General features: G+C 42.7%; 1 protein-coding gene across 2 annotated transcripts in view; it reads left to right on the forward strand.

Moving 5' to 3' along the window:
• Positions 1-25,707, forward strand: part of ADCY8 (adenylate cyclase 8) — a 185,384-nt gene that overhangs the window by 154,905 nt on the left and 4,772 nt on the right. For both annotated transcript variants that reach the window (XM_073330121.2, XM_073330122.2), the window contains 2 exons: positions 17,556-17,714; positions 20,659-20,805. In XM_073330121.2, the coding sequence (XP_073186222.1) occupies positions 17,556-17,714; positions 20,659-20,805 (306 nt within the window). The remainder of the gene's footprint in view (positions 1-17,555; positions 17,715-20,658; positions 20,806-25,707) is intronic.

The following is a 25,707-nucleotide window of genomic DNA, read 5'->3' on the forward strand; positions in this document are numbered from 1 at the left end:
AGCCATCCATACTTCTGGATTTGTAAACGTAGAACCGCATTGAAGTTGTTGCAAAACCAATCCAGGGCAGTGTCGGTCACTAAACTCCTCTGGGTTATACAGTAGGAATGTTAAGATCTAACCCTAGGCAGTCCTAGTCCAGTGCTGGAAAACCCCCTTTGGCTTTGACTGAAGTTTTTTTCTAGTAATCTCAGAAGGATCAAGCCCTTAGAACACCCCAAGTCATGCAAGGTTCACCTGTGGCATCGAACCACAGTGCTGCATTCGAGCAACCAACGTGAAGGAACAGCACTCCTGGGGGTGGGGCGGTATTTGGAGTCATTCTGCTTCAGGAAGATGCAATGTCTCCTGGAGCTCCCTGGTTGGGCTGGTGGGGGTAGAGGTAATTTGCTACAGCCATTTAGGGCATGAAGCATACTCCCCTCTGCCGTCTGGAAGGAGAGGAGAGCATGGGGAAGGCATGGCTCTGTATGTTCTCAATCTCTTTCCAGGGAATTGTTCCTAGGGACAAACAACTTGGCAGCAGCCCTTGTGCTCTCACAAATACAGGGGCTGTGATTCAGACCAGCCCTTACACAGTCTAAGATTTGGACGATAATGTAGAGTTACTTTCACTGACTACACCAACGTGTAAATTTGGCCCTGACTTGCACCATATTGCAGCAAGCGAATGGATTGCACACTGTAAATCCATGGTCCTAGATGTTTTTAAATCATTTCTTATTTCTGGAGATCTTGAAGTTTATTCATAGAAAAAATAGCATGTGATCATGTAATTAAATACAGTATCATAATGCATGTGCACAAGAGGGCCAAATTAAGGTTGCATGGGAAATGCTTATGCTGGCATTTCCTAACTTTTAAAGTGCTTGAGTTTGCAACCTTAATGTTCTTTCAATATAATTTGTATGTAATTTCCCAGTTTAAAAAAAAATAAACAAAAAAAGAAATTCCACTACATGGTATCATATTGACACCCATGTGGGGTATTGGTGGGGCTGGAACCTTTAGATCTCTTCCACTTGAGCTAATGGAGTAACTGATAGCATTAGCAGGTTGTCATCCTCTATGGGGATGGTTTTACCATCACCCCCTGCTCTAGAAGGGGATGAGAAGCACACTTTGCCAGTAGTTTAATAAATACTTGCTGAGAAATGGTGGGACTTAGAAACCTTGAGTTCCATTCCAGGCTCTGTGGGGGGAGTGTTCTCTAATGAGCACAGACTCTTCTTCATATTTCCCCCAAGATTAGACCCCTTCTGCTCCATCCTGTCCAACTTGTCCCTGTCCTAATTCAGTCTCTTTCCCACCCCTGGTTTCTAATCCCAACCCCATTCTCCTCACCTAGTCCCAATCTCAACTCATCAGGTTTATCATTCCAGCCCTAGCCTCTTGCTGAGCAAATCCTATTATAATGACTCCAGATTCCCTGTCCCATTCTCTCCTAATTTCCAGCCCTAGCATCCTTGCCCAGACATTCCACTTCCCCTTTCCTAACTCCTCATCCAATCTGACTCTCTCTCCCATACTCTGGCCTCCAGTCACCACATCCATATTCCCTGCCCCTACTGGTTCCCAGTTCCAGTCTCCCTCCTTGAGCTTGTCCTCCAATGTCAGAGCTTCTTGTCCAATTTCAGTTGCCCACTTCCCCTGCACCAGCTCCTTGTCTCGGTCTCTTTGCTCAGTCAGTCCCAGTTCTCCTCCCGGACCCTGACTCCTTACTGGTATACGTCTGCCTTCCCCGCTCAATGCCTTCCCCCTTCCCCAATGCTTCTGAGTCCCCATCTCCTTGCCTAGCCAGTTTTCCCACCTGACTGTTCCTCTAATCCTGGTCTCCCACACACTTACTGGCTCCCAGTCTCTCTCCAACATTTCCCACCCATTCTCAGTCCCAATCTCTTTGGCCTGTCCCAATTCCACTCCCATGCTGGTTGTCCTAATCTACTCTTCCCCCAGCTCCAGCTCTAGCCCCCTCTGCCTTCAAATCAGGCATCTTCCTCCTTCATATTGCCTAGGCTCAGCAGGGAGGTCATGGAGAACACAGGAGAGAAAGGCTCTCTGCTCTCAGTTTTAGTATTCAGATGGCCTACAGCAGGTCAGAGCTGCAGTTGCAAGGAAAGTCCTGTTCAACTGCCAGCTGGAAAAATGTTCATTGCAGACAGAATCTTTGGAGACTTTAGCTGCTTACGCCTAACAAGTCAATACTGAGCCCATTTGAACCGTGATTTTCCAAAGATTTATAGCTTGGCCAAATTTGGCTGGATTTTCACAGGGTCAGCAAAAGGTATACTGCTGACACAAAGGCCACCCCCTGCCAACTTTCAAGACTCTGCCCCAAACATGGGCACACACTAGAACTTTCAAAAATGGTTGCCCACCACTATATTTTTCCCTAGCCTCATTCTCAGAAATGGCTAAACAATACTGGCTGACATTTTCCAAAAATAAATAAATAAATAAAATCCACACTGATGCAGACACCTGGCATGAAAAATTTCAGTCAAAACAGCTGTAGTCTGGCAAAGTTATAAGCAACTGAAAACAGGGCTTTATAATGGGCAACATCAGGCAACCTTAATAATATGCTGCTTATAATATGCCACTGTGTAACCTTGTGCTCCTTGCTGTGTCCTAATTTCAGCTTCCACTCACTTCAGCTATACATTGAAAGCATGTAAAAGTCAAAGAGAGCCCAGCTCTCCCAGAAATAGATATATAAAAATAAGTAAATCACTATGGAAACATGGAGATAATGGGGGTTTGCAAGAAAGGGGTTGAAAGAACTGTAAATGCTTTAGTGTTGGATTTTTTTGTTTTTCAAATTACATAGTATTGAATGGTGTGAAATAAAAAGAAAGTTTTAGAAGTGGATGAAACAGAACATTAAAAGTACCTCAAAGAAGAGCATAAAACCTTTAAAGTGTAACAAAAAGCAAAAAAACCCTGACATGTGCTAAATAAAAATCACGACAGTGATTCTTCATGTTGCAACTCCAGTATTATGTTGCAGCAAAGACACTGATTTCAGCATGCATTGGTGTAAAACTGGAGTGATATGATGAAGGAACCATGCTCAGAATATTTTAGGGACGGGGGGAAATGCTGTAAAGTGACTGATTGATATGTCCAAAGGGAGAACATGAATGTAGGAAATACAAGCTCAGGAAATGAAAAGGGACAGTTGTGCAGAGTGGCTCCCGGATGGGGCTGAGTACCCTCCCCCTCACTGACTCCTCTGGATAGCAGCTAAAGGCCTTTCTGGGGTGGAGAAACAGGGGGACTTGATTCAGCTTTGGCTTGTTTGGTCCCTGGCTACAGTTATTAAAGCCTCACTTTAGCTGCTTAGGCAGAGTATTAGAGTTAAGGTTAGGTCTAATAGATGCTTTAGCTGCTATCCAGAGAGCTAGGGCCCTAGAAGCATTTCCCTGTATGGATTTTGTCTTGAAACATTTTTCTCTTGTCGAGGAACTTGTATGTGATGTTCTATTTTGATGTGTTTTTAAGGTATGTTCTAGTTCTATGTAATTTGGGCTACATGATTTTTGAATGAAATAAATACTTCAATATAGAATAGCCATAAGACTGGGACTGCCTCAAATGTCAGAACAGCTCTCCTGTGCAACATGTCATTTCAAAATATTGCTGTAAGTCAAATGCTTTTAGAATATAATTTTCAGGCTCAGAATGCTTGTTTTTGTGTTAAATTAGGTTCCTGGTATGGAAATATTTGATTTATGTTGATACCATATATTGCTAATGGAACTATTTTTAATTAGGGGTTTAGCATGACTGATTTTTCCAGACTTATTGGCTGCACCAGAGATGGATTCTTTAGGAAATTCTCTCACTGTGACGAGACAGCCTTGCTCTGTCTCGACTGTATCTAGAAAAAGTAACTTAAAAGCTTGTGTGTGCAAAATGAGGGATGAACTTTAAATTAAGTTTGTCAGGCTCCATAAAGAATGGCAGACAGCTAACAATTCTGAAATGGAAAACACTCACATTTGTTTTAACACGAATCTCCTGCCTAATAACTATTCCTAGAACAGTGCATGCCTCAACCTATTCTACCACAGCTGAGTGAGGAGAGGGATGAGAGACTGGGGGTAGGAGGCTTCAGCCAAAGGCATTATTTTCTTCTGCAATCCAGACTTTTGAACAGCATATGTCATACAGGATGAAATTCCGCTGTATTTACTACTCAGTGCTCATCTGGAGATTTGCATACATTGATGACCCACAATACTGGGATAATATTTCAGTTCTGCAGAGCTCTGCATTCTGGCTGGTAGGACCGATTTGCCTAAGTAGCTATTTCTCAACCACAAAATAAACACAATTATCTCAGCTTCTCACCCTCTCTACCTTGTTACTCCATTGGCGCTACTCTCCTCCACTGAATTAATCCCAAGGGAGATTAAGTCCACATACTTGCAGTAAAGAGCTTCTTGTAATTTAGTTATATTTATTTTAGATGCTCTTCCTCTCCACCTGGTTGAGATTCATCAGTGCGGCTGGAGGAGAATCCAGCATCCATCCTCAGACCTTTCAGCATCTGAATAGCTCTGAATGTGGAAAGGGGCTCTATGGGAGGAGAGGTGAAAGCAGGAGAGAATTTGGGGAAGGGAAAAGAATCTTAGGGAAAGAGAGAAGAAGGAAAATGGAGGGAAGCTTTGAAATTCAATGTGATGTTAAAACTCCCTCTTGCCGTTGGAGTACAGGGTAACCCTTCTGGAGACTGATCCATCTCCCACTGAGTCTTTCCACTGAACTCAGTGGGAAGTGGCAGGTCTTGCAAGTGTAGTGAAAGGGGAGAAAGCACATTTGCAAGCACTCTGTCCTTGGAATCTTTTAGTCCAGCATGTGATTATTTGCTCTTAGAGGAAGCACCCTCAAGAGATGTCTTGACTACACTCCCTCTTCCCCAAAATAAACTACACTAGAAATACTGAGAAAACTGAGAGTTGAACCCGTTAGCACCTTGTGCTTCCACCATGCATGGTGATTATATATGCATAGAGGCTGGATGGTATCTCCACTCCTAGGAACTGGGGCTTTTTGGCTTCCCATGCAATAGCCTATTTTCTTTACTCAATAATGAAGGTAGCCACATTTCTAGTAATCACATGGCAGAACCAAAAAATCTGATTAGCAGTGATGCAGCCCTTGGAACAGTCCTTTCCCATTAACACCACAGTGGGGCCGTTCCATTTGTTCACAGACAAAAATAACCTTACATTTTAGATATTTAATAACCCTGTATATACAAACCACTCTCACCCACAAAGTCACATAGAGTCAACTCTGGAGTAGAACAGAGCAGCCATTTTGTGCCAGGGAGGCATAGAAAATTGTTCCAGCTGAAATAAGAGGGAATTTTAAATAGCGAAAATTAAATTATCCAGATTGGATTTTGGCCTGGATATAAAGGCTAACCACTGATATGCTGGACTGGACTTGGAGGAGTCTTATGTTAAAATTCTCCCAATGTTAGTAATTTATTTTTCACAGGCAATTTAAAGACATATATAATTTCAAAGCTCTCATTCTAAACTACAAAATAAAATTTGAATGAAATCTTTCATTATGTGCAATGAGAAATATTCTGCAAATAACTAAATTTCTAAATGTTATAGAAGACAATTTTCTAACTCAAAAAGTGTTGCATCCAACCCCGGGGAATTCTATATTAGTCCTCATGTTGACAGATAAAGAAGAACTGATCACAAATCTAAAAATTAGTGGTAGCTTAGATACAAGTGATTATGACTAGATCACTCTTATAACATGCAAATAGCATAAAGTCCACAACAGTTTTATAACATATGATGCTTTAAAAGGGTCAATTTCACAAAGCTGAAAACAATTATGAGCCAAGTCAGCTGGAAGGAAGAATTTAATTGGTAAAAATGTGAATAATAATTGGGAATTGTTTAAGAATACTTTGTCAGATTGTGCTTTTGGGGGCATCTAACAATCGAGGAAGAAGGCTGTATTGGTTAAAATAGCAACCTGGTTTAGAGCTATAAAAATAGACAGATAAATAAATAAATTAAATTAAACCAATGGAAGAAAATGGAAGTTGATAGTCGTGAGTATAAATCAGAAGGTAGAACTTATAGAAAATTGATAAGAGACGCAAAAGGGATCTACAGAGAAATGTATGGACAGCTCATTTAAGAACAATAAGAAGGATTTTTTAAAACATATTAGAAACAAAAAGAATCCTAACAATGGTATTGGTTCATTACTAGATGGAAATATTAGAATGATCAATAAATAACGCAGAAAAGGCAGAAGTGTTCAATAAATATTTTGTTCTGTATTTGGGAAAAACATAAGATGTTGTCATATCATGTGATAACACTCTTTCCATTCCACTAGTATCTCAGGAGGATGTTAAACATAAGCTACAAAAGTTACACATTTTCAAATCAGCCAGCCTGGGTAACTTGCATCTAAAAGTTTTTAAAGAGCTGGCTAAGGAGCTCACTGGATCATTAATGTTGATTTTCAGTAAGTCTTGGAACACTGGGGAAGTTCCAGAAGACTGGAAGAAAGCTAATGTACCAATATTTAAAAAGCGTAAATAGAATGACAGAGTCTGTGATTCTGAAATTGATCCTGGGCAAGACAACGATTAAGCAGATAATTAGGAAAGAATTAAAGGAGGGTAATGTAATTAATGCCAACCAAAATGGGTTTATGGAAAATAGATTGTGTCAAACTAACTTGATATCTTTTTCTGATGAGGTTACAAATTTGGTTGATAAAGGTAACAACGTTGATGTAATAAACTTCAGTAAGGCATTTGATTTGGTACCACATGCCATTATTGAAAAATTAGAATGATTTAAAATGAACATGGCACACATTAAATGGATTAATAGCTGGCTAACCGATACGTCTCAACATGTAATTCTAAACAGGGAATCATCATTGAACTAGTATATTCCTAATAGAGTCCCACTCTTTTCTTGGCCTCATACTATTTAACATGTTTACGAATGACCTGGAAGAAAACATACAATCATCACAGATAAAGTTTGCAGATAATGCACAGTTTGGGGGACTGGTAAATAATGAAGAGGACAGGTCACTGATACAGAGCAATCTGGATCACTTGTTAAGCTGGGTGCAACCAAACAATATGTGTTTTAACATGGCTAAATATAAATGTGTACATCTAGGAACAAAGAATGCAGGCCATACTTACAGCATGGGAGACTCTATTAGGAACATACTTGTTCTAAATAAGATGTGTGGGTGGTGATGGAAAGTCAGCTGAACATAAGCTCCCAGTGTGATGCTGTGGCCAAAAGATTTAATGTGATCCTGGGATGCATGAAGAGGGGATTCTTGGGTAAGAGCAGAGAGGTTATTTTACCTCCTTATTTGACACTGGTGCAACCACTTCTGGATCACTGCATCCAGTTCTGGTGCCCTGTGCCAGAGAATTGAGGCCCAAGAGATGGGTCAGCACTCTGATCACGGTAGGCTCAGTTAGTTTACGCAGTGTCAGCAGATTGAGGAAATAGGGAGGAATTAGCATTCAGATGGGGAGGCTGTATAACTGGAATTAATTCGTCCATAAATTGACTAGCTTGATAAAAGGCAGGAAGGAAGTGTTAGAGGGAGGGAGGATAAGGCCGGGTGTGCCCAGATTGAAGGAGATCCCAAGGAAGAGAGTTCTCTTTTCCTCCAGGGCCCTGATAAACAGGCACTGAAGGTTGTAGGGATTCTGGCTGTTGTTTTGCACTCTACAGGTGCTGATGCAGGGGACAGTAAAAGAAGAGAGTCTGAGCAGTTCATGGGGTTACAAGGACAACAGTGTGGGGGAAGGGGGAACACTATCATCCCCACAATTCAAGAACGATGTTGATAAATTGGAGAGGGTTCAGGGCAGAGCCACAAGAATGATGAAAGGATTAGAAATCATGCCTTATAGTGACAAAATCAAGGAACTCAATTGATTTCTCTTAACAAAGAGAAGATTAAGAGGTGACTTGATTATGGTCTACACATTCCTATATAGGGAACAAATATTTGATAATGGGCTCTTCAGTCTAGCAGTGAAAGGTATAACATGATCCAATGGCTGTGTCAAGGTTCCTCCCCCACTCTGAACTCTAGGGTACAGATGTGGGGACCTGCATGAAAAACCTCCTAAGCTTATCTTTACCAGCTTAGGTCAAAACTTCCCCAAGGTACAAAATATTACCCCCGTTATCCTTGGAATGGCCGCTACCACCACCAAACTAATACTGGTTACTGGGGAAGAGCTGTTTGGACGCGTCCTTCCCCCCAAAATACTTCCCAAAACCTTGCACCCTACTTCCTGGACAAGGTTTGGTAAAAAGCCTCACCAATTCGCCTAGGTGACTACAGACCCAGACCCTTGGATCTTAAGAACAATGAACAATCCTCCCAACACTTGCACTCCCCCTTTCCTGGGAAATGTTGGATAAAAAGCCTCACCAATTTGCATAGGTGACCACAGACCCAAACCCTTGGATCTGAGAACAATGAAAAAGCATTCAGTGTTTTACAAGAAGACTTTTAATAAAAAATAGAAGTAAATAGAAATAAAGAAATCCCCCCTGTAAAATCAGGATGGTAGATATCTTACAGGGTAATTAGATTCAAAAACATAGAGAACCCCTCTAGGCAAAACCTTAAGTTACAAAAAAGATACACAGACAGAAATAGTTATTCTATTCAGCACAATTCTTTTCTCAGCCATTTAAAGAAATCATAATCTAACACATACCTAGCTAGATTACTTACTAAAAGTTCTAAGGCTCCATTCCTGTTCTGTCCCTGGCCAAGACGACTACAGACAGACACACAAACCCTTTGTTTCTCTCCCTCCTCCCAGCTTTTGAAAGTATCTTGTCTCCTCATTGGTCATTTTGGTCAGGTGCCAGCGAGGTTACCTTTAGCTTCTTAACCCTTTACAGGTGAGAGGAGCTTTCCCCTGGCCAGGAGGGATTTCAAAGGGGTTTACCCTTCCCTTTATATTTATGACACGCCCCCCAAATCTCAGCTAGGGTGAAACACTGGCTGGGATTTCTTCCTGGAGCTCTAGGAAAACAGAGTTAATAAGACACATGCATCTCTAAATATACTACCAAGTACATAAAGACTAACAATATTTTCCACATCTCAAGGACGATTTTAACCAGTTGATTCTGGGAAACTTTCACGGGAGAGTGCATCAGCCACTTTGTTAGAAGCTCCTGAGATGTGTTGGATGTCGAAATCAAAATCTTGGAGAGCTAAACTCCACCGAAGAAGTTTTCTGTTAGTTTCTTTGACGGTGTGAAGCCACTTTAGTGCAGCATGGTCGGTTTGCAGGTGGAAACGCCGTCCCCAAACATATGGGCGTAGCTTTTCCAGAGCGTAGACAATGGCATAACATTCTTTTTCAGTGACTGACCAGTTGCTTTCCCTCTCAGACAGTTTTTTGCTGAGAAACACTACAGGGTGGAATTCTTGATCAGGTCCTTTCTGCATTAAAACTGCTCCCACACCACGCTCGGATGCATCTGTGGTTACTAGGAACGGTTTGTCAAAGTCTGGGGCCCTTAGTACAGGGTCAGACATGAGTGTCGCTTTAAGCTTGTTAAAGGCCTTCTGACACCTTCCGGTCCACTGAACAGCATTTGGCTGTTTCTTTTTGGTTAGGTCTGTCAGTGGGGCAGCGATTTGGCTGTAGTGCGGTACAAATCGTCTGTAATAACCGGCCAAGCCTAAGAAGGATTGAACCTGTTTCTTTGACTTTGGGACAGGCCACTTTTGGATAGCATCCACTTTGGCCTGTAGGGGGCTGATAGTTCCTTGACCCACCTGGTGTCCAAGGTAAGTCACTCTGTTTAGGCCTATTTGACACTTCTTAGCCTTAACAGTTAGTCCTGCCTCCCTTATGCGCTCAAGGACTTTTTGTAGATGTTCCAGGTGGTCTGCCCAGGAATCCGAAAATATGGCCACATCGTCAAGGTAGGCGACTGCATATTCTCCTAATCCCGCTAGGAGACCATCTACAAGTCTTTGGAAAGTGGCGGGTGCATTTCGCAGCCCGAAAGGGAGTACATTAAATTCATACAGCCCGAGATGTGTGATGAAGGCTGACCTTTCCTTGGCAGATTCATCTAGCGGTACCTGCCAGTACCCCTTGGTTAAGTCCAAGGTAGAGATGAACTGGGCCCTTCCCAGTTTCTCTAATAGTTCATCTGTGCGTGGCATGGGATAGTTGTCTGGGCGAGTTACAGCATTTAGCTTACGGTAGTCCACGCAAAAACGTATTTCCCCATCTGGTTTGGGAACTAGAACCACTGGAGATGCCCATGCACTTTCAGAGGGGCGGATTACACCCATCTGTAACATATCCTGGATCTCCCGTTCTATAGCAGTTTTAGCTTGAGGAGACACCCGGTAAGGGTGGACCCTAATTGGGTGAGCATTACCTGTGTCAATGGAGTGGTATGCCCGTTCAGTCAGTCCTGGGGTGGCTGAGAACGTTGGCGCGTAGCTAGTGCACAGCTCCTGGATCTGCTGTCGCTGCATACGCCCAAGGGTCATGGAGAGGTTCACCTCTTCCACACCACCAGCACATTTCCCTTCGTAGTAAACACCTTCAGGCCACTCAGCGTCATCTCCTCCCTGGGCTGTAAACTGACAAACCTTTAATTCTCTGGAATAAAAGGGCTTTAGAGAATTAATATGGTACACCTTAGGCTTTCGGTTGGAGGTGGGGAATGCTATGAGATAATTAACAGCTCCCAGGCGCTCCTGGACCACGAATGGCCCTTCCCACGATGCTTCCATTTTATGGGCCTGGAGTGCCTTTAAGACCATGACCTGGTCTCCTACTTTGAAGGAACGCTCTCTGGCATGTTTATCATACCAGGCTTTTTGCTCTTTTTGAGCATCCTGTAAGTTTTCTCTAGCAAGGGCTAAAGAGGTTCGGAGGGTGTTTTGTAGGTTGGTTACAAAGTCCAGAATGTTAGTTCCTGGAGAAGGTGTAAATCCCTCCCATTGCTGCTTCACCAACTGCAATGGCCCCTTAACCTCACGGCCATATACAAGTTCAAATGGGGAAAACCCTAAACTGGGATGTGGTACAGCTCTGTAGGCAAAGAGCAACTGCTGCAATACTAGGTCCCAATCATTGGAGTGCTCATTTACGAATTTACGTATCATGGCCCCCAAAGTTCCATTAAACTTCTCCACCATGCCATTTGTTTGATGATGGTAAGGAGTGGCAACCAAGTGATTTACCCCATGAGCTTCCCAAAGGTTTTTCATAGTTCCTGCCAGGAAATTAGTCCCTGCATCTGTGAGGATGTCGGAGGGCCAACCTACCCTGGCAAAAATGTCTGCTAGTGCCTGGCACACACTTTTAGCCCTGGTGTTGCTTAGAGCTACTGCTTCCGGCCATCGGGTGGCAAAATCCATGAAAGTCAGTATGTACTGCTTTCCTCTGGGTGTCTTTTTCGGAAAAGGACCCAGAATATCCACAGCTACTCGCTGAAATGGAACTTCAATGATGGGGAGTGGCTGGAGAGGAGCTTTGACCTGGTCTTGGGGTTTTCCCACTCTTTGGCACACCTCACAAGACTGGACATAGGTAGAAACATCCTTGCCCATTCCCTCCCAGTGGAATGACCCCCCCAAACGGTCTTTGGTCCTGTTCACCCCAGCATGGCCACTAGGGTGATCATGGGCTAAGCTCAAGAGCTTGGCCCGGTATTTAGTTGGAACTACCAACTGTCTCTGAGGATGCCAGTCTTCCTGGTGTCCCCCAGAAAGAGTTTCCTTGTATAAAAGTCCTCTTTCTACAACAAACCTGGATCGATTAGAAGAGCTGAGAGGCGGTGGGTTGCTCCGTGCCGCCGTCCAAGCTCTCTGGAGGCTTTCATCTGCTTCCTGTTCGGTCTGGAACTGTTCCCTTGATGCTGGAGACATCAGTTCCTCATGGGATTGTGGACCTAGGCTTGGTCCCTCTGGAAGCGATATAGGGGATGGAGCTGTTTCTGTTGACTGTGAACCGCTCTCCGCTGGTGCACTATGTTGGGATTCAGGCTCCGGCTGAGCCTCTTGTGTAGGGTTATCGGCTGCTGCCAGTTCAGGTTCGGTGGGGCCCTCTGGTGTTGAGGTTGCAAGTACTGGATTCAGTGCTGACACGGGGTCTGGTGTTGGTTGTTCGGCTGGTTCCGGTTCTGGGACTGGTTCCGTCTGGGTCTCTGGGACTGGATCCACTACTGCTGTTGCAGACATTGGCCTGGGGTCCAGGTCCATCACCTCTGACTGGGTCCTGATAGAAGTTTCCGGAACAGAGCTAGGCCTCACGGCTTGTTTAGCCTGGTTGCGGGTGACCATTCCCACCCTCTTGGCCTGCTTCACATGATTGGCCAAGTCTTCCCCCAACAGCATGGGGATGGGATAATCATCATAGACTGCAAAAGTCCACATTCCTGACCAGCCCTTGTACTGGACAGGCAACTTGGCTGTAGGCAAATTGAAAGAGTTGGACTTGAAGGGTTGAATCGTCACTTGGATCTCTGGGTTGATTAAATTGGGGTCCACTAAGGAAGCATGGATAGCTGACACTTGTGCTCCGGTGTCCCTCCACGCGGTGACCTTCTTCCCGCCCACACTCACAGTTTCCCTCCGCTCCAAGGGTATCTGGGAGGTATCTGGGCCTGTGGACCTCTGGTGTGATTCCGGTGCAATGAACTGTAATCTGTTGGGGTTCTTGGGGCAGTTGGCCTTTACATGCCCCAGCTCGTTACACTTAAAACATCGTCCAGCTGACGGGTCACTGGGACGAGGAGGGTTGCTGGAGAACGGGGTGGTGGGACGATAAGGGGTCTGGAGGGTTCTTTGGGAGGTAGGTGGGGCTTTGGGCGGCCCCCGGTAATAGGGTGTGGTCTGGGGTGGTCCCTTCTGGTCTCCGCTCCAACTGCGACCAGTTTTCTTCTTCTCTGCCACCTCCACCCATCTGGCTCCAATCTCTCCTGCCTCGATTACAGTTTTGGGTTTCCCATCTAGGATGTATCTTTCTATTTCCTCAGGAACACCCTCTAAGAATTGTTCCATTTGCATTAGGAAGGGCAAATTTACTGGAGATTCAACACTTGCTCCTGATATCCAGGCATCCCAATGTTTCACAATGTGGTAGGCATGTCGGGTAAATGACATGTCTGGTTTCCACCTTAGGGCTCTGAACCTCCGACGAGACTGCTCGGGTGTTATCCCCATTCTGACTCTCGCCTTGGATTTAAACAGTTCATACTTGTTCATGTGTTCTTTAGGCATTTCAGCTGCCACCTCAGCTAAGGGTCCACTGAGCTGCGGCCTCAGCTCTACCATGTATTGGTCAGTAGAGATGCTGTACCCAAGGCAGGCCCTTTCGAAGTTTTCTAAGAAGGCCTCAGTATCATCACCTGCCTTGTAGGTGGGGAACTTTCTGGGATGGGAAGTGGTACCTGGAGAAGGATTGCTAGGGTTTGTTGGTATATTCTGCTGGGCCTTTATCCTCTCCATCTCCTCCACATGCTTCCTTGCCTCCATTTCCCTCTTGTGGGCAGCCTCCTGTACCTCCTTCTCCAGCCGCATGAGTTCTATCTGTCTTTCATGTTCCCTTTGTTTTTCCTCAGCCTGAAATTTGGCTAATTCCAGCTGTAGTCGAGCTGAGGATTTGGTCATTCTAACCTCTCTGTTTTTAACTAACTTTACACCTGAGGTTTAGAAATAAACAAACAAAACTTGGCTGTAAAATTTTGCTGTGCTGGAATAGAATACCTATTCTCTGATAGTGATTGTCAGCCTACAGAAAAAGACAATTCCCTTGTCTCTGCTCTGGGCCCAAATTAAAGCAAAAAACCTCCAACTACTTGGAAACCTGCTTACCCAGCCCAACGAAGAAAAAAAAAAATTTCTTTTCAAACCTGTGCTCCTTGTAAAACAAAAAAAAAAAATCAAAATCCTAAAAAAAACCCTGCCACTTTTGTCTCCAGGCAAATGGGTAGAGCACACACCCCCTATTTACTTTTAGGAAGAAAAGAAAAAAAAAAAACAAACCTCTGGGTTGGAAGACTGTGAATTTCCCTGCAGGAGTTAAGTACCCTGCCTCCAGGCAAATGAAACCTGCAATTCACAAGATAATCCCCTTTTGTCTCTGCTTGGCCACAAAGCAGAGAGAAACCAAGCTGCTTTCAGTTTCAAAGCTGCCTTCTGGACTTCCTAAAAATTCCTTTTTAAAATCTGTATTTCTAGTTCAAAAAAATCTCAACTGGATCTCAAAATGATTTCAGGTTAATCCCACCACTGTGCCACCATGTCAAGGTTCCTCCCCCACTCTGAACTCTAGGGTACAGATGTGGGGACCTGCATGAAAAACCTCCTAAGCTTATCTTTACCAGCTTAGGTCAAAACTTCCCCAAGGTACAAAATATTACCCCCGTTATCCTTGGAATGGCCGCTACCACCACCAAACTAATACTGGTTACTGGGGAAGAGCTGTTTGGACGCGTCCTTCCCCCCAAAATACTTCCCAAAACCTTGCACCCTACTTCCTGGACAAGGTTTGGTAAAAAGCCTCACCAATTCGCCTAGGTGACTACAGACCCAGACCCTTGGATCTTAAGAACAATGAACAATCCTCCCAACACTTGCACTCCCCCTTTCCTGGGAAATGTTGGATAAAAAGCCTCACCAATTTGCATAGGTGACCACAGACCCAAACCCTTGGATCTGAGAACAATGAAAAAGCATTCAGTGTTTTACAAGAAGACTTTTAATAAAAAATAGAAGTAAATAGAAATAAAGAAATCCCCCCTGTAAAATCAGGATGGTAGATATCTTACAGGGTAATTAGATTCAAAAACATAGAGAACCCCTCTAGGCAAAACCTTAAGTTACAAAAAAGATACACAGACAGAAATAGTTATTCTATTCAGCACAATTCTTTTCTCAGCCATTTAAAGAAATCATAATCTAACACATACCTAGCTAGATTACTTACTAAAAGTTCTAAGGCTCCATTCCTGTTCTGTCCCTGGCCAAGACGACTACAGACAGACACACAAACCCTTTGTTTCTCTCCCTCCTCCCAGCTTTTGAAAGTATCTTGTCTCCTCATTGGTCATTTTGGTCAGGTGCCAGCGAGGTTACCTTTAGCTTCTTAACCCTTTACAGGTGAGAGGAGCTTTCCCCTGGCCAGGAGGGATTTCAAAGGGGTTTACCCTTCCCTTTATATTTATGACAGGCTGGAAGTTGAACCTAGACAAATTAGAACCTAGACTAGAAAGGTGTAAATTTTTAACAATGAGGGTAATTAACCATTGGAACAATTTACCAAGGATCAAGGTGCATTTTCCATCACTGTGAATTTTTAAATCAAAATTGGATGCTTATTCTAAAAGAAACGCTTTACAAATTATTTTGGGGAAGTTCTATGACCTGTGTTACAATGGAAGTCAGACAGGATGATCACAGTGGAACCTTCTGACCTTGGAATCTATGAATCTGTTAATCTAAAGCCCCACGTAATTATTCAAATCACGAGGGGATCCCATGACAAGTAAAAAGAAAAGGAGTACTTGTGGCACCTTAGAGACTAACCAATTTATTTGAGCATGAGCTGTAGCTCACGAAAGCTCATGCTCAAATAAATTGGTTAGTCTCTAAGGTGCCACAAGTACTCCTTTTCTTTTTGCGAATACAGACTAACATGGCTGTTACTCTGAAACATGACAAGTAAATGAGAGATGATTTTAGGCCTCTTTTTCCTGGTGATGTAAAGGTAGATCAGGGTCTTATCTGCACCCTGGCTCATAACACAAGAGCAAGGGGGTATTCAATGAGATTGAAAGCTGAAAAAACTGGTAAAAGGAAATAGTTTTACAGACTATGCACCGTTAGCCTGTGGAACTCACTGCCATCGATATAACAGAGATCAAGAACTTAGCAAGATTCATATGGATGACAAGAGTTTTAGAAAATAGTGCAAAATAAATACAAGTTTGTAATGAGATATAAACCTGCATCCTGCAGGGCTTAAACTCTGTTCTAGCTATGGGAAGTGAGGAAGAAACTTTCCCTCCAGTTAGGTTATCCTATAACGGTCCATGCAGCATTTCTTGCACCTTTCTCAGAAGATCACTGGCCAGTGTTCTTGACAAGATACTGAGCTGGATGGACCACTAGACTGCTACAATGTGGCAATACCTAAATTCATTGTTCATCATTGGGGATTATCCTCTAGACAAAGATACCAAGTGTCTTATCTGGTCTGCTCTCAAACATTTCTCGTGCTGGAATCTCAATAACTGTCATTGGCAAATCATTTGATTGGCTAATGCATCTCACAGCTAGAAAATGTGCCTGTTCTCTTATTTGAAATATTCCCATTCTAGTTGTTTGACCCTTACTCCTGGTTGTATCATCCCAAACAGCATAAATCGTTCTTTGACATGTTTGATGGCATCCATACACAGACACAGCCCCATTATTTCAGTGCCTTTCCATAGTTCAATCAGTGACCGCTTCTGCACCTCTACCAGGATTAAACTGCATTGTCTTCCTTCAGATCCCTCATTAAAACTCTCTCATTTGATGTGATGCCTACAAAAATCTGAACAATGGTGAGGCAGCTGGTATCTAGAGACCACTATTGTCTCATTCTTCCGTGTGCTCCCCACGCCTGTCTGCACCCACCTATTGCCTCACGTTCTAGGGACTCTTTTCCAGAGATCCTGTTTGTACAGCATCTACTGCACTGGGGTCCTGGCCCATGACTGGGGCTACTAGGCACTATGGTTATACAAATAATCAATAGCAATTTTGCAACCTTTGGAACCAGAATGCAATCTGAATGAAACTACAGATTATTCATGTAGCTACAAGACAATCTATATGCTTCCACTATCATATATAAGTTCAAAAGCAAATGTCTATTTGCCCTAGCAGCAGAAACAGCTCACTTCAGGCATCTCAAACTTGAAAGTCTGAAGCATGTTGGGCTTTTCATTTTTTTTTTCACTGAGAGAAGAGTGCTTGTCCTTGAGATGTAAATTATTCTCTGCACAGTATCCTTATTCACCCTGGCTCTGTTTTTTTGTGAAGTACATTCCAGTTGAAAACAGTTGTAAAAAGCTGAATATATTTTCTGATTCAGGAGCTGGAAGAATATGTTGTTAACCTAGCTATGTATTCTGTTACTTTATCTCATGTCTGACTCCATAATATCATTCTTTAAGTAATGCAGACATGTTCTAGGGGGAAATAACTTTATTGAAATTTTCCAACCACTAAATATAAGATAGCAATATGACTCATGTTATTGGGCCCTTGATTCCTTTGCGATTCTCACTATACATGACAAAATGCTGGTATTTGTTTATAGGAGAAAGAAAATTATTTAGGAGTCATAGTTCTGGTGTCTACAGCACTGAAGTAATTTAGGTAGTAGCGACAGGCTTCCATGATTACAATCCCATGTCTGCATTTAGCTCATCAGACTTAATGTTTGCCTTTCTTCATAAATATAGCTTGAATACACAGCCCGCCTGGACTTTCTGTGGCGTGTTCAAGCGAAAGAAGAAATCAACGAAATGAAGGAATTAAGGGAACACAATGAAAATATGCTTCGAAATATTCTGCCAAGTCATGTTGCCCGTCACTTCCTGGAGAAGGATCGAGATAACGAAGTACATATCAGTTTGTTTCTGATACTTTTTTCCTAACAGGCAAAAGAAAAATAGTGTCCTTTATGATACTGTGAGAATGTTAAAGCTGTTGCCTCTGTCTGACATTATTTATTCCATGCAGAAAATAATGCTAAAAGAACATTAATGTTGCAAATCCCTCCAAAGATAGGAAATGCCAGAATTAACTAATGCCTGTGTAACCTTAATACACTCTGCTCATGCATAATTAGTCTTGTTCAGCATCACACAGGAAGTTTGTGGGAGAGCTCTCCTGGGTGCCAGTCCAGCCCCTTAAATCCAAGAGAACATCCTTTCTCTTTTTACAGCCGTTTGCCTCATTTACTATCCATCCTGTGCACTGAGGGATGCATCCGATGATGTGAGCTGTAGCTCACGAAAGCTTATGCTCAAATAAATTGGTTAGTCTCTAGGGTGCCACAAGTCCTCCTTTTCTTTTTGTGTATGAAACAGGGGTTTTCTTAGAACAAATATAGACCATGTAATTAAAGAATGTATCCTAATGGGCCTTGGCAAACTTAATAAGGATATGTTAAGAATCAGAATAAATACAAAGCTACACTGGACAGGCCCCTGAGACAGAGGAAACAGGCAATAACAGCTGCTGGTAGGGGAGGCTTTGGAGATTCTTGATGGAGATCTCAGAGGGGTTTACTCAAGGGATGAAGGAAATCTGAGAAAAAAGAAAAGGGAGAAAGCATGTCTGAAAGTAGTGTGACCAGAAATAAGTCAAATTCTCACAATAATATTAGTAGGGGCCAAGCTGAGCCCTTATCTACACTAAAGGGAAAAGTCAATCTAAGCTATGAAATTTGAGTTATATGAATAGTGTACTTCAAATCGACATAGCTTAGATCAACTTACCATGGGGTCCACAATACGCAATGTCAATGGGAGACACTCTCCCGTCCACTCCCCCTACTCTTCTCGATCAGGTAGATTACAGGCATTGACAGGAGAATGATGGGTGGTCAATTTAGCGGGTCTTCACTAGACCCACTAAATCAACGGCCGATGCATCGATCGCCACAATGTCAATCCTCCAGGAGGTGTAGACAAGCCCTGAGTGTGTTGTAAAGTGCAATGTAAATCAGGCTTGGGATTGGAGATATACATGACCTTTGAACTGTGCATCAGGAACCAAGGGTTCACAAATAGTTCTAGAATCAAGATACCAACAATAAGCTATTTGCTGTACAATTAAATGGGTTCAGAATCCCACTTGTCAGACAGTACTTTTTTGAAAATAGATGTAACTAGCCAAAATAGGTCTGACAGGACATGCCATTGTTTTTTCTAAAAGTTATGCTTTAAAGTATTAGCTAGGAAAAAATGGCATCATCTTCAGGGGTTTACATGTCCAGGCATTTAAGAGTTTCACCTCTTGGGGAATCTCCTACTTTGCAAGAATTAAATTGCTAAGAAAACACAATGTTATTCTGCACAATTGAAAGTGTGTGTGCATATGACAGAAAGAGAGCAAAAGTAAAGCCCTTTTTTTAGTGTGAAATAAACTCCAATTCTGGCCCCTGCCATCTTCTGTCACGAATATACTATGGCTGCTGGAAGGGTACATGCTCCATCCTACTGAACCATTGAGATATGTACCTCCACACACATTCACATTCAGTGCTAAAATAATTTTCAAAAGAAGCATTGAAACCAGTTGCCTGGTATTTCAGTGCTGATGCATTCAATACACTTGCAGTTGGATTTCAGCTGCCACCTCTGCTTTTTGCAAGGCAATTTCCTGGAGCGATTATACCTGGGGAGGATTTATGAATGAGCTGGCTGGCATTAACATCTGGAAGATTACTGTACAATCAATCCTGTAATTCATGTCTGGCTATTAACTTAATTCTCCTGCTCTCAAAAAATGAATCCCCAGATGTGTACTGTAAGCACTTTCTCATGGACTTATTATTTCTATCTTGATGTTTCCTACTAAAAATAGAAAAACCGAGCAATGGAAGGCTCAGCTGAACAGTTTTATAGACAGAGATAAACAGACAGAGATATATAGACAGAGATTTATAGACATACACGTTTATATATATACACACACACACACACACACACTGTCTCTTCTCCCATAATTAGGGCCCCAGGCTCCACTCTGGGCACTGCAGCTGTGAAAGGGGGAGTTTGGCCTCGGTGGTATGGTTCCCCTGTCCCTGCAGAGGCACCTCCATCACAGACGGAGGAGGGGCTGGGGTAAGAAAGTCAGCTGTGTTCCAAAGAACGAACAAACAAACAAACAAACCTGAACAAATTAAGACTCCCAGCACCCCTGGGTGGTTGTTGTTATTCCCATTTTTACTGTTGGGTAAATTGCTGCACAGAGAGAAGGGATGTGCCAACGACTACAGAGTGAGTCAGCAGAAGAGTGAAGAACAGAAATCAAGAATCTTGATTCATGTCCCCGATTCTTGCCGTTAGACAACACCTCTATTGCCAATCCCACGCATTCAAAAAAAATTGAGTGGCTTAAAAATCATGTGATTTTCACAATATTAAATGTAAGGTTCTTTTTATTTGTTTTCTGGTGTTTGAGCCTTGCAGGTACACATTTCCAACGCTTCTCCACAACCATGAGGGCTGAAACCGTTTTTCTTTTAAATGAAAGCTGAAATTCTTACATAATCACATGACTCAAGCTGATAGGGCTTTAAGAAAAGCACCGACTATTGTGAGAGACTCATGATAAAATTACAAGAGTTGGCAACCCTCTTGGCAACCTTCTCCCAGGGAACTCAATAGTACCTACGAAATGCCATGTCCAGAGCTGTTCATCAAATAAATGTTAAGTTCTTAAAAAGATAGACATGTGGGTTGTGAAGTGCAGACAATGATTTTCAACAGCCCTACATCACCTATGGGATAAATTTCCACTCCAACTTGTTTTTCTTCCCTATTGTTCCTTTAGGAGTTATACTCTCAGTCCTATGATGCTGTTGGCGTGATGTTTGCTTCCATCCCTGGGTTTGCTGATTTTTATTCTCAAACTGAAATGAACAACCAAGGAGTGGAATGTCTCCGTTTGCTGAATGAAATCATTGCAGACTTCGATGAGGTAATACCAGCTAATAGAGAAGGGGACTTGGTGGACTTTAAATATTGAACACCCAGATCAGCAGGTCTGACATTTGATTCATCATCTTTACTAAGTCCCTGCAATATTTGTGCCTGGTCTTTACTGTAATTGCTATCCAAATTGTTTATCTTTTCTTCTACTGAAAGTGCCAAGCACTGATATTAATTACACCAGTAAGGTGAAGTTAAGACTAAAATTAGTTGAGTGACTTGGATTTACACCTTTGTGATTGCAATCAGAATCTGTCCCAATACATCTAGATAATATAGATATAGACTATACCTTGGTATTGATGGTTAAAGAGGATGAAGTTATCTGCACTAGTTTTGGGAAAGGAGTGGTCCAGATATAGGAAGTAATGGCATTGTTTTGAAGGCAATGAATTTATGGACTCACGGAATATGAAAGAAAAAATAGTGAACAGTGTCAAATCAAATGTCCAGATTCTTGAAAGAAGATGGTAAATGAGGGATGGAGAGATGGTTGAGTTTTGATTGAGGGTGCTGGCCTGATCAGATAGGGAGGATACAGGTTTAGATATATTAAGCTGAACAAAGTTTCATAGTGATGCTAATAATCTGTGAGGAAAGGACTTAAAGTAAAGGGCTATATTTAGGTATCATTTCCACAGAAAGGACAACCAAGGTTGACTTCAGAATAGGCACCAACGGGGATAAGATAAACGAGGAGAGAAGCCGGCCTAGGACAAACCCCTTAGGTTTAAAAGCAGAGAAGTAACCATTGCCCATTGCAAGAGAGGAGCAGTTGGCTAGCGGAGTGAGAGCAGGCAGCAAGTTGTCCAAGGCTATTGCTAACTCTGCCAATCAATTAATAGGGATGTCAAGATAGATGGTGTCAAATTCTGTACTGCGGTCAGGAAGGATTAGAAGAGAAAAGGAACAAGGGCTAGACCTGAGAAGATCTTTGAGCAGAAGGACAGTTTAAGAACTGTGAAGCAGCTGGAAGTGAGAGTGGAAACTACCAAGGATAGAGACTGTCAACCTGGGGGCTACAAACAAGTTTCAGTAGGTTGTGACTGCTCTGCCCTTCACATATTGCCAAATGGCAGCAGTTCTAGATCCCAGCTAAATGGGAGAGAGGTCCTGGTTTCAGTGTGGAAAAGCTTGAGCACCACGGATCCAGGGCATTGCTTTTGGAAAAGCAAATTAGAGAGCTCAGAAAAAAAATCTGGATTTCCAGGATTTTGCTAAGAAAGAGAAGATTGGAGATCAGATGGAGAGAGGGTGGGGATGGACATAAATAAGGAGGAATCTTCAGAAAGGGTAGGAATAGTGGTAATCTTAAAACCACCAGGGAAGGTACCAAAGGACAGTGGGTGGCTGTCTGTTGCTGTGACACTGAACTGGGAATCAGGAGGAGATACGGTGACAGGGAATACAATCAAGGCTTACAGTGCTTTTCTACTGAAAGGAAGATAGTTCAACAGGCACCAAAGGAAAAGGATGAGGGTGTGAGTGATAAGAACATGAATGGAGTAGAGGAGATACATTTCTCTAGGTTCTTATATGGCCTCCAGCACCACGGTGTCCAAGCGCCTCTGAATTTTAAATGAATTTATCCTCATATTGCCTCTTTGCCAGAAGTATTGTTATCCAAATTTTACAGGTGGGGAACTGAAGCAGAACTAGGACCCTCACCTTCCTCTCCCAGGGTAGTGTGAGAGGGAGACTGGTGGTGGGTACATCTTGGATTTTGACTCACTGGCATTTGAAGCATATAGACATCGTGGATAAAGAGGTGGATGAGAGGAGAAGCCTGAGGATGTGTCCACAGAACTGGATGGGGAACAGCAATTGGTGGAGTGAGGTAGTGGTGGTCAGGGTGGAAGAAAGAGGCACAATCTGATGTCCTTATGTAACATAATTACCTTTCAAATATCATTGCTACTTAACAAGCTTTGCTACTTGCTAGGCTCCTGCACAGGTATAAATATCTGATTTTATACCTAAGCTAACACCCAGATGTCACCATATTTCTTTATTAATGGTTTTGTTTTTCTTTGTAGTTCTGATTTAAAACTTTATGCCTCAAAGATAATTCAAAGTTTATGCTATGAATTAATTTTAAGAAGTCCCATCATGCATGTGAGTGCAATTTTGGCAGAAGAATCTTATTGCTGTAGCTATGATCATTAAAGACATCTCGTTCACCAAGAATATGAAAGTTATCTCACATTCAAGTCCCTAACACCTACTCTCTGATGAATAAAGAGCCTATTGAGGAACTATGTTAAGTCTCAGACATCTTTAGTTGTATAATAGGTTGTGGTGTGGATATTAAATGAAATAATGTGATCCCTTGCTGGCTGCTAACCTATTTCTATGGTGGAGATGCAGTTTGCTTACTCTAGCTAGACTCTGGTCTGCAGCTCAGCTGTTTGAAAGGAAGCACATAAGAGAGAATGACTGAAAAGAGTTAATGATCATACACAGGAAAGAAGGGAAGGCTGAGAAGCATGAACAAAATGTACTGCAAAGAGACAGAGACGTCATTAAGCTTCCCGTTTTCAGCTGTGCAACATCCCCTAGCTGAAAGTCTGCTGGTAACATTTTCTTGCAAATATTGACTTAAGGACAAGGTGGAGGGGTGGAGGCATGATGCTTCCTTGCCAGTATTTCACCCTACTCCTTATTTGCAGACCTGTCAGCCACGTCTGGATGCACAGTTTGGGAGCAGCACTGTTAGTGTTGGAAAAATGCAGCTTTTCAGCATTACATATGGAAAGATTGTGAAAAACAATTGCTTTACTCAGCAGCTGTTAAGAGCTAGAAGGGTGATTATGAAAAATGGTGACATCTTAGTCAATGTTTCTGCACCCTGCATATATTCGGAGTCAGAGCCGCTGACTTCAGTGACCAACATCCATTGTGACTGCCTATTATTCCTGTTTGCCCCAGTCAGTGCCAGTGAGAGAGAGTGAGATGGATTGTTTACTGTTAAAGATTCTGCAACTGGAATGTAGTTGTCATTGGTGATGGCATGTGAGCTGGAACAAATCCAGTTTGCCTGTCAGAGCCGAGATTGAGTTTGCAGATCTGGCAGGTGGAGGGGAACAAATTAATTATGGAATCACTGAATGATAACAAACCATTCTTTATTCAGCTTGAGATCAGGGCTCAGATTTGCACCTACCTGGGCAGAGGACCTTTTCTGTTGATATTCCTTCCGCACCCCATTGGATTTGAGAGCTGCATAAAGGAACATACTGTGTTGAACCATTCGGTTTATATGTTGATGGGAAAATATAATTATCTTCTTTCCTTGATACGTGTCTTCTAAATGTCCTTCTGCACCATCCTCTTTGGTATGCCTTCTGCAGCAGAAGAAGCATGAAGGAAGGGCGGTTAGAAAGCTAGTAGTAAAAATCTTGTTCTGGATTCACCCAATTGCTGCATGTACACTTTTAAGTCATGTGCGGTGACTGTGATGTAAACCACCTCTTTCACCACCATAGCAGTCTACAAATAAGGAGGAGTGGTGTGCATCAGGAGAACTCTTCTGGGTGTAGTCAGCCTGAGGAAACCAATCTGTCTATGCTCAAAAACTGAGATGAATGTTGATTGCTTTATAATTTGGTGAACAGGACTGCTAGGGTCTGGTCTTTTGTCCTCATGGTCTATGTTGAGGAGAGAAAAACAAACAGAAGATTTATCTGGCTGAATTTCAGCCATTTTGTGCTTCCTGTGCTTCTGGGAAGCTGTATGCTACCTCAGAGAGTCACAATCCCACCACTCTTTGCCCTTTGTCTCTGGGGAGAAATAACCTACACTGGGGGAATGAATTCAAGACTGCCCACTCCCTACCCCTCTCCTCCAACTCGCCACACATCCACACAGGAGGGGGAAGCAGTGGCCTCATGAAGCCCTGCTTTCCTTGTGTTCCTAGAGCACAGTCCAAAGAGGACTCTCATGGGTGTAGAGACAGGTGTCTAACTGCCTCTTATATCCTTGTACAGTCACACAAGGCCAGGCCACAGTCTGGCCGCAAATTTGTGTATTTGGGGTCATGTGAGTCTGGAACTTGCTTTCCCCAAAGCTCCAAAAGTCTGTTGACCTTCAGAACCTGCTGTAAGGCCTGTCTAGTTATCCAGGCTTTCCCTGATTGGCGAGCCGGGAGATGTTGACTTCTGGACTGGCATGGGGAGTCTTTCAGTGTGACAACGTGTCATTTCAGAATGCAATTATACGTGATTTTCTATTTTGTAGATGTGCTCAGAGGCACTGACGGCACATTGACTATATGGACACTGTGCTGCCTTTTTATAGCACCACTTTTCAGAGTCCAAGATGAATATTATTATAATTACTTGTTGTATCCCAGAAGCCACAACCAAGACCAAGCCCTCAGTGTTTGGTATGCTGTACAGAAGCACACACAGACATTGTCACTGCCCTGAAAATTGTAGATCTAAGGCAATTTTTTTTGGATATCTCATTTTCTATCTAATCAATTTAATCTAAGGTGCTTACCACCTTAGTGGTGTCTTGGTGCTGATATTACTTGTTTTGGTATTTTAATAAGGGCTTTCTACTTCACGGACCATTTTTCCTTTCTCTTTACGCTGCAGTGACTTACGCCGGGTTTATGCCATAGCCGTTATTATACTGTCATAAATATAAATTATGATTTAACTGCAGAATCACATTTTCACACTTCACTGGTTAAATTGTACTTGCATGCATGCAACTGGGTAATATTGCATGTGTACACTTGAGAACCAATCTTGCATTTTTTGCATGATCAGTGACATCCCACTGACCTTGGATATGTGAAGAATGTGGGATCAGGCCCTGAACTGGTTTTTGGGCTCAAGGTAAGTGTTAGTATTAGAAAATGTTCCCTAAATTGCCTAGGCCAATT

The sequence above is a fragment of the Lepidochelys kempii genome, chromosome 2, assembly GCF_965140285.1.
Source record: "Lepidochelys kempii isolate rLepKem1 chromosome 2, rLepKem1.hap1, whole genome shotgun sequence".
Lineage (NCBI taxonomy): Eukaryota > Metazoa > Chordata > Testudines > Cheloniidae > Lepidochelys > Lepidochelys kempii.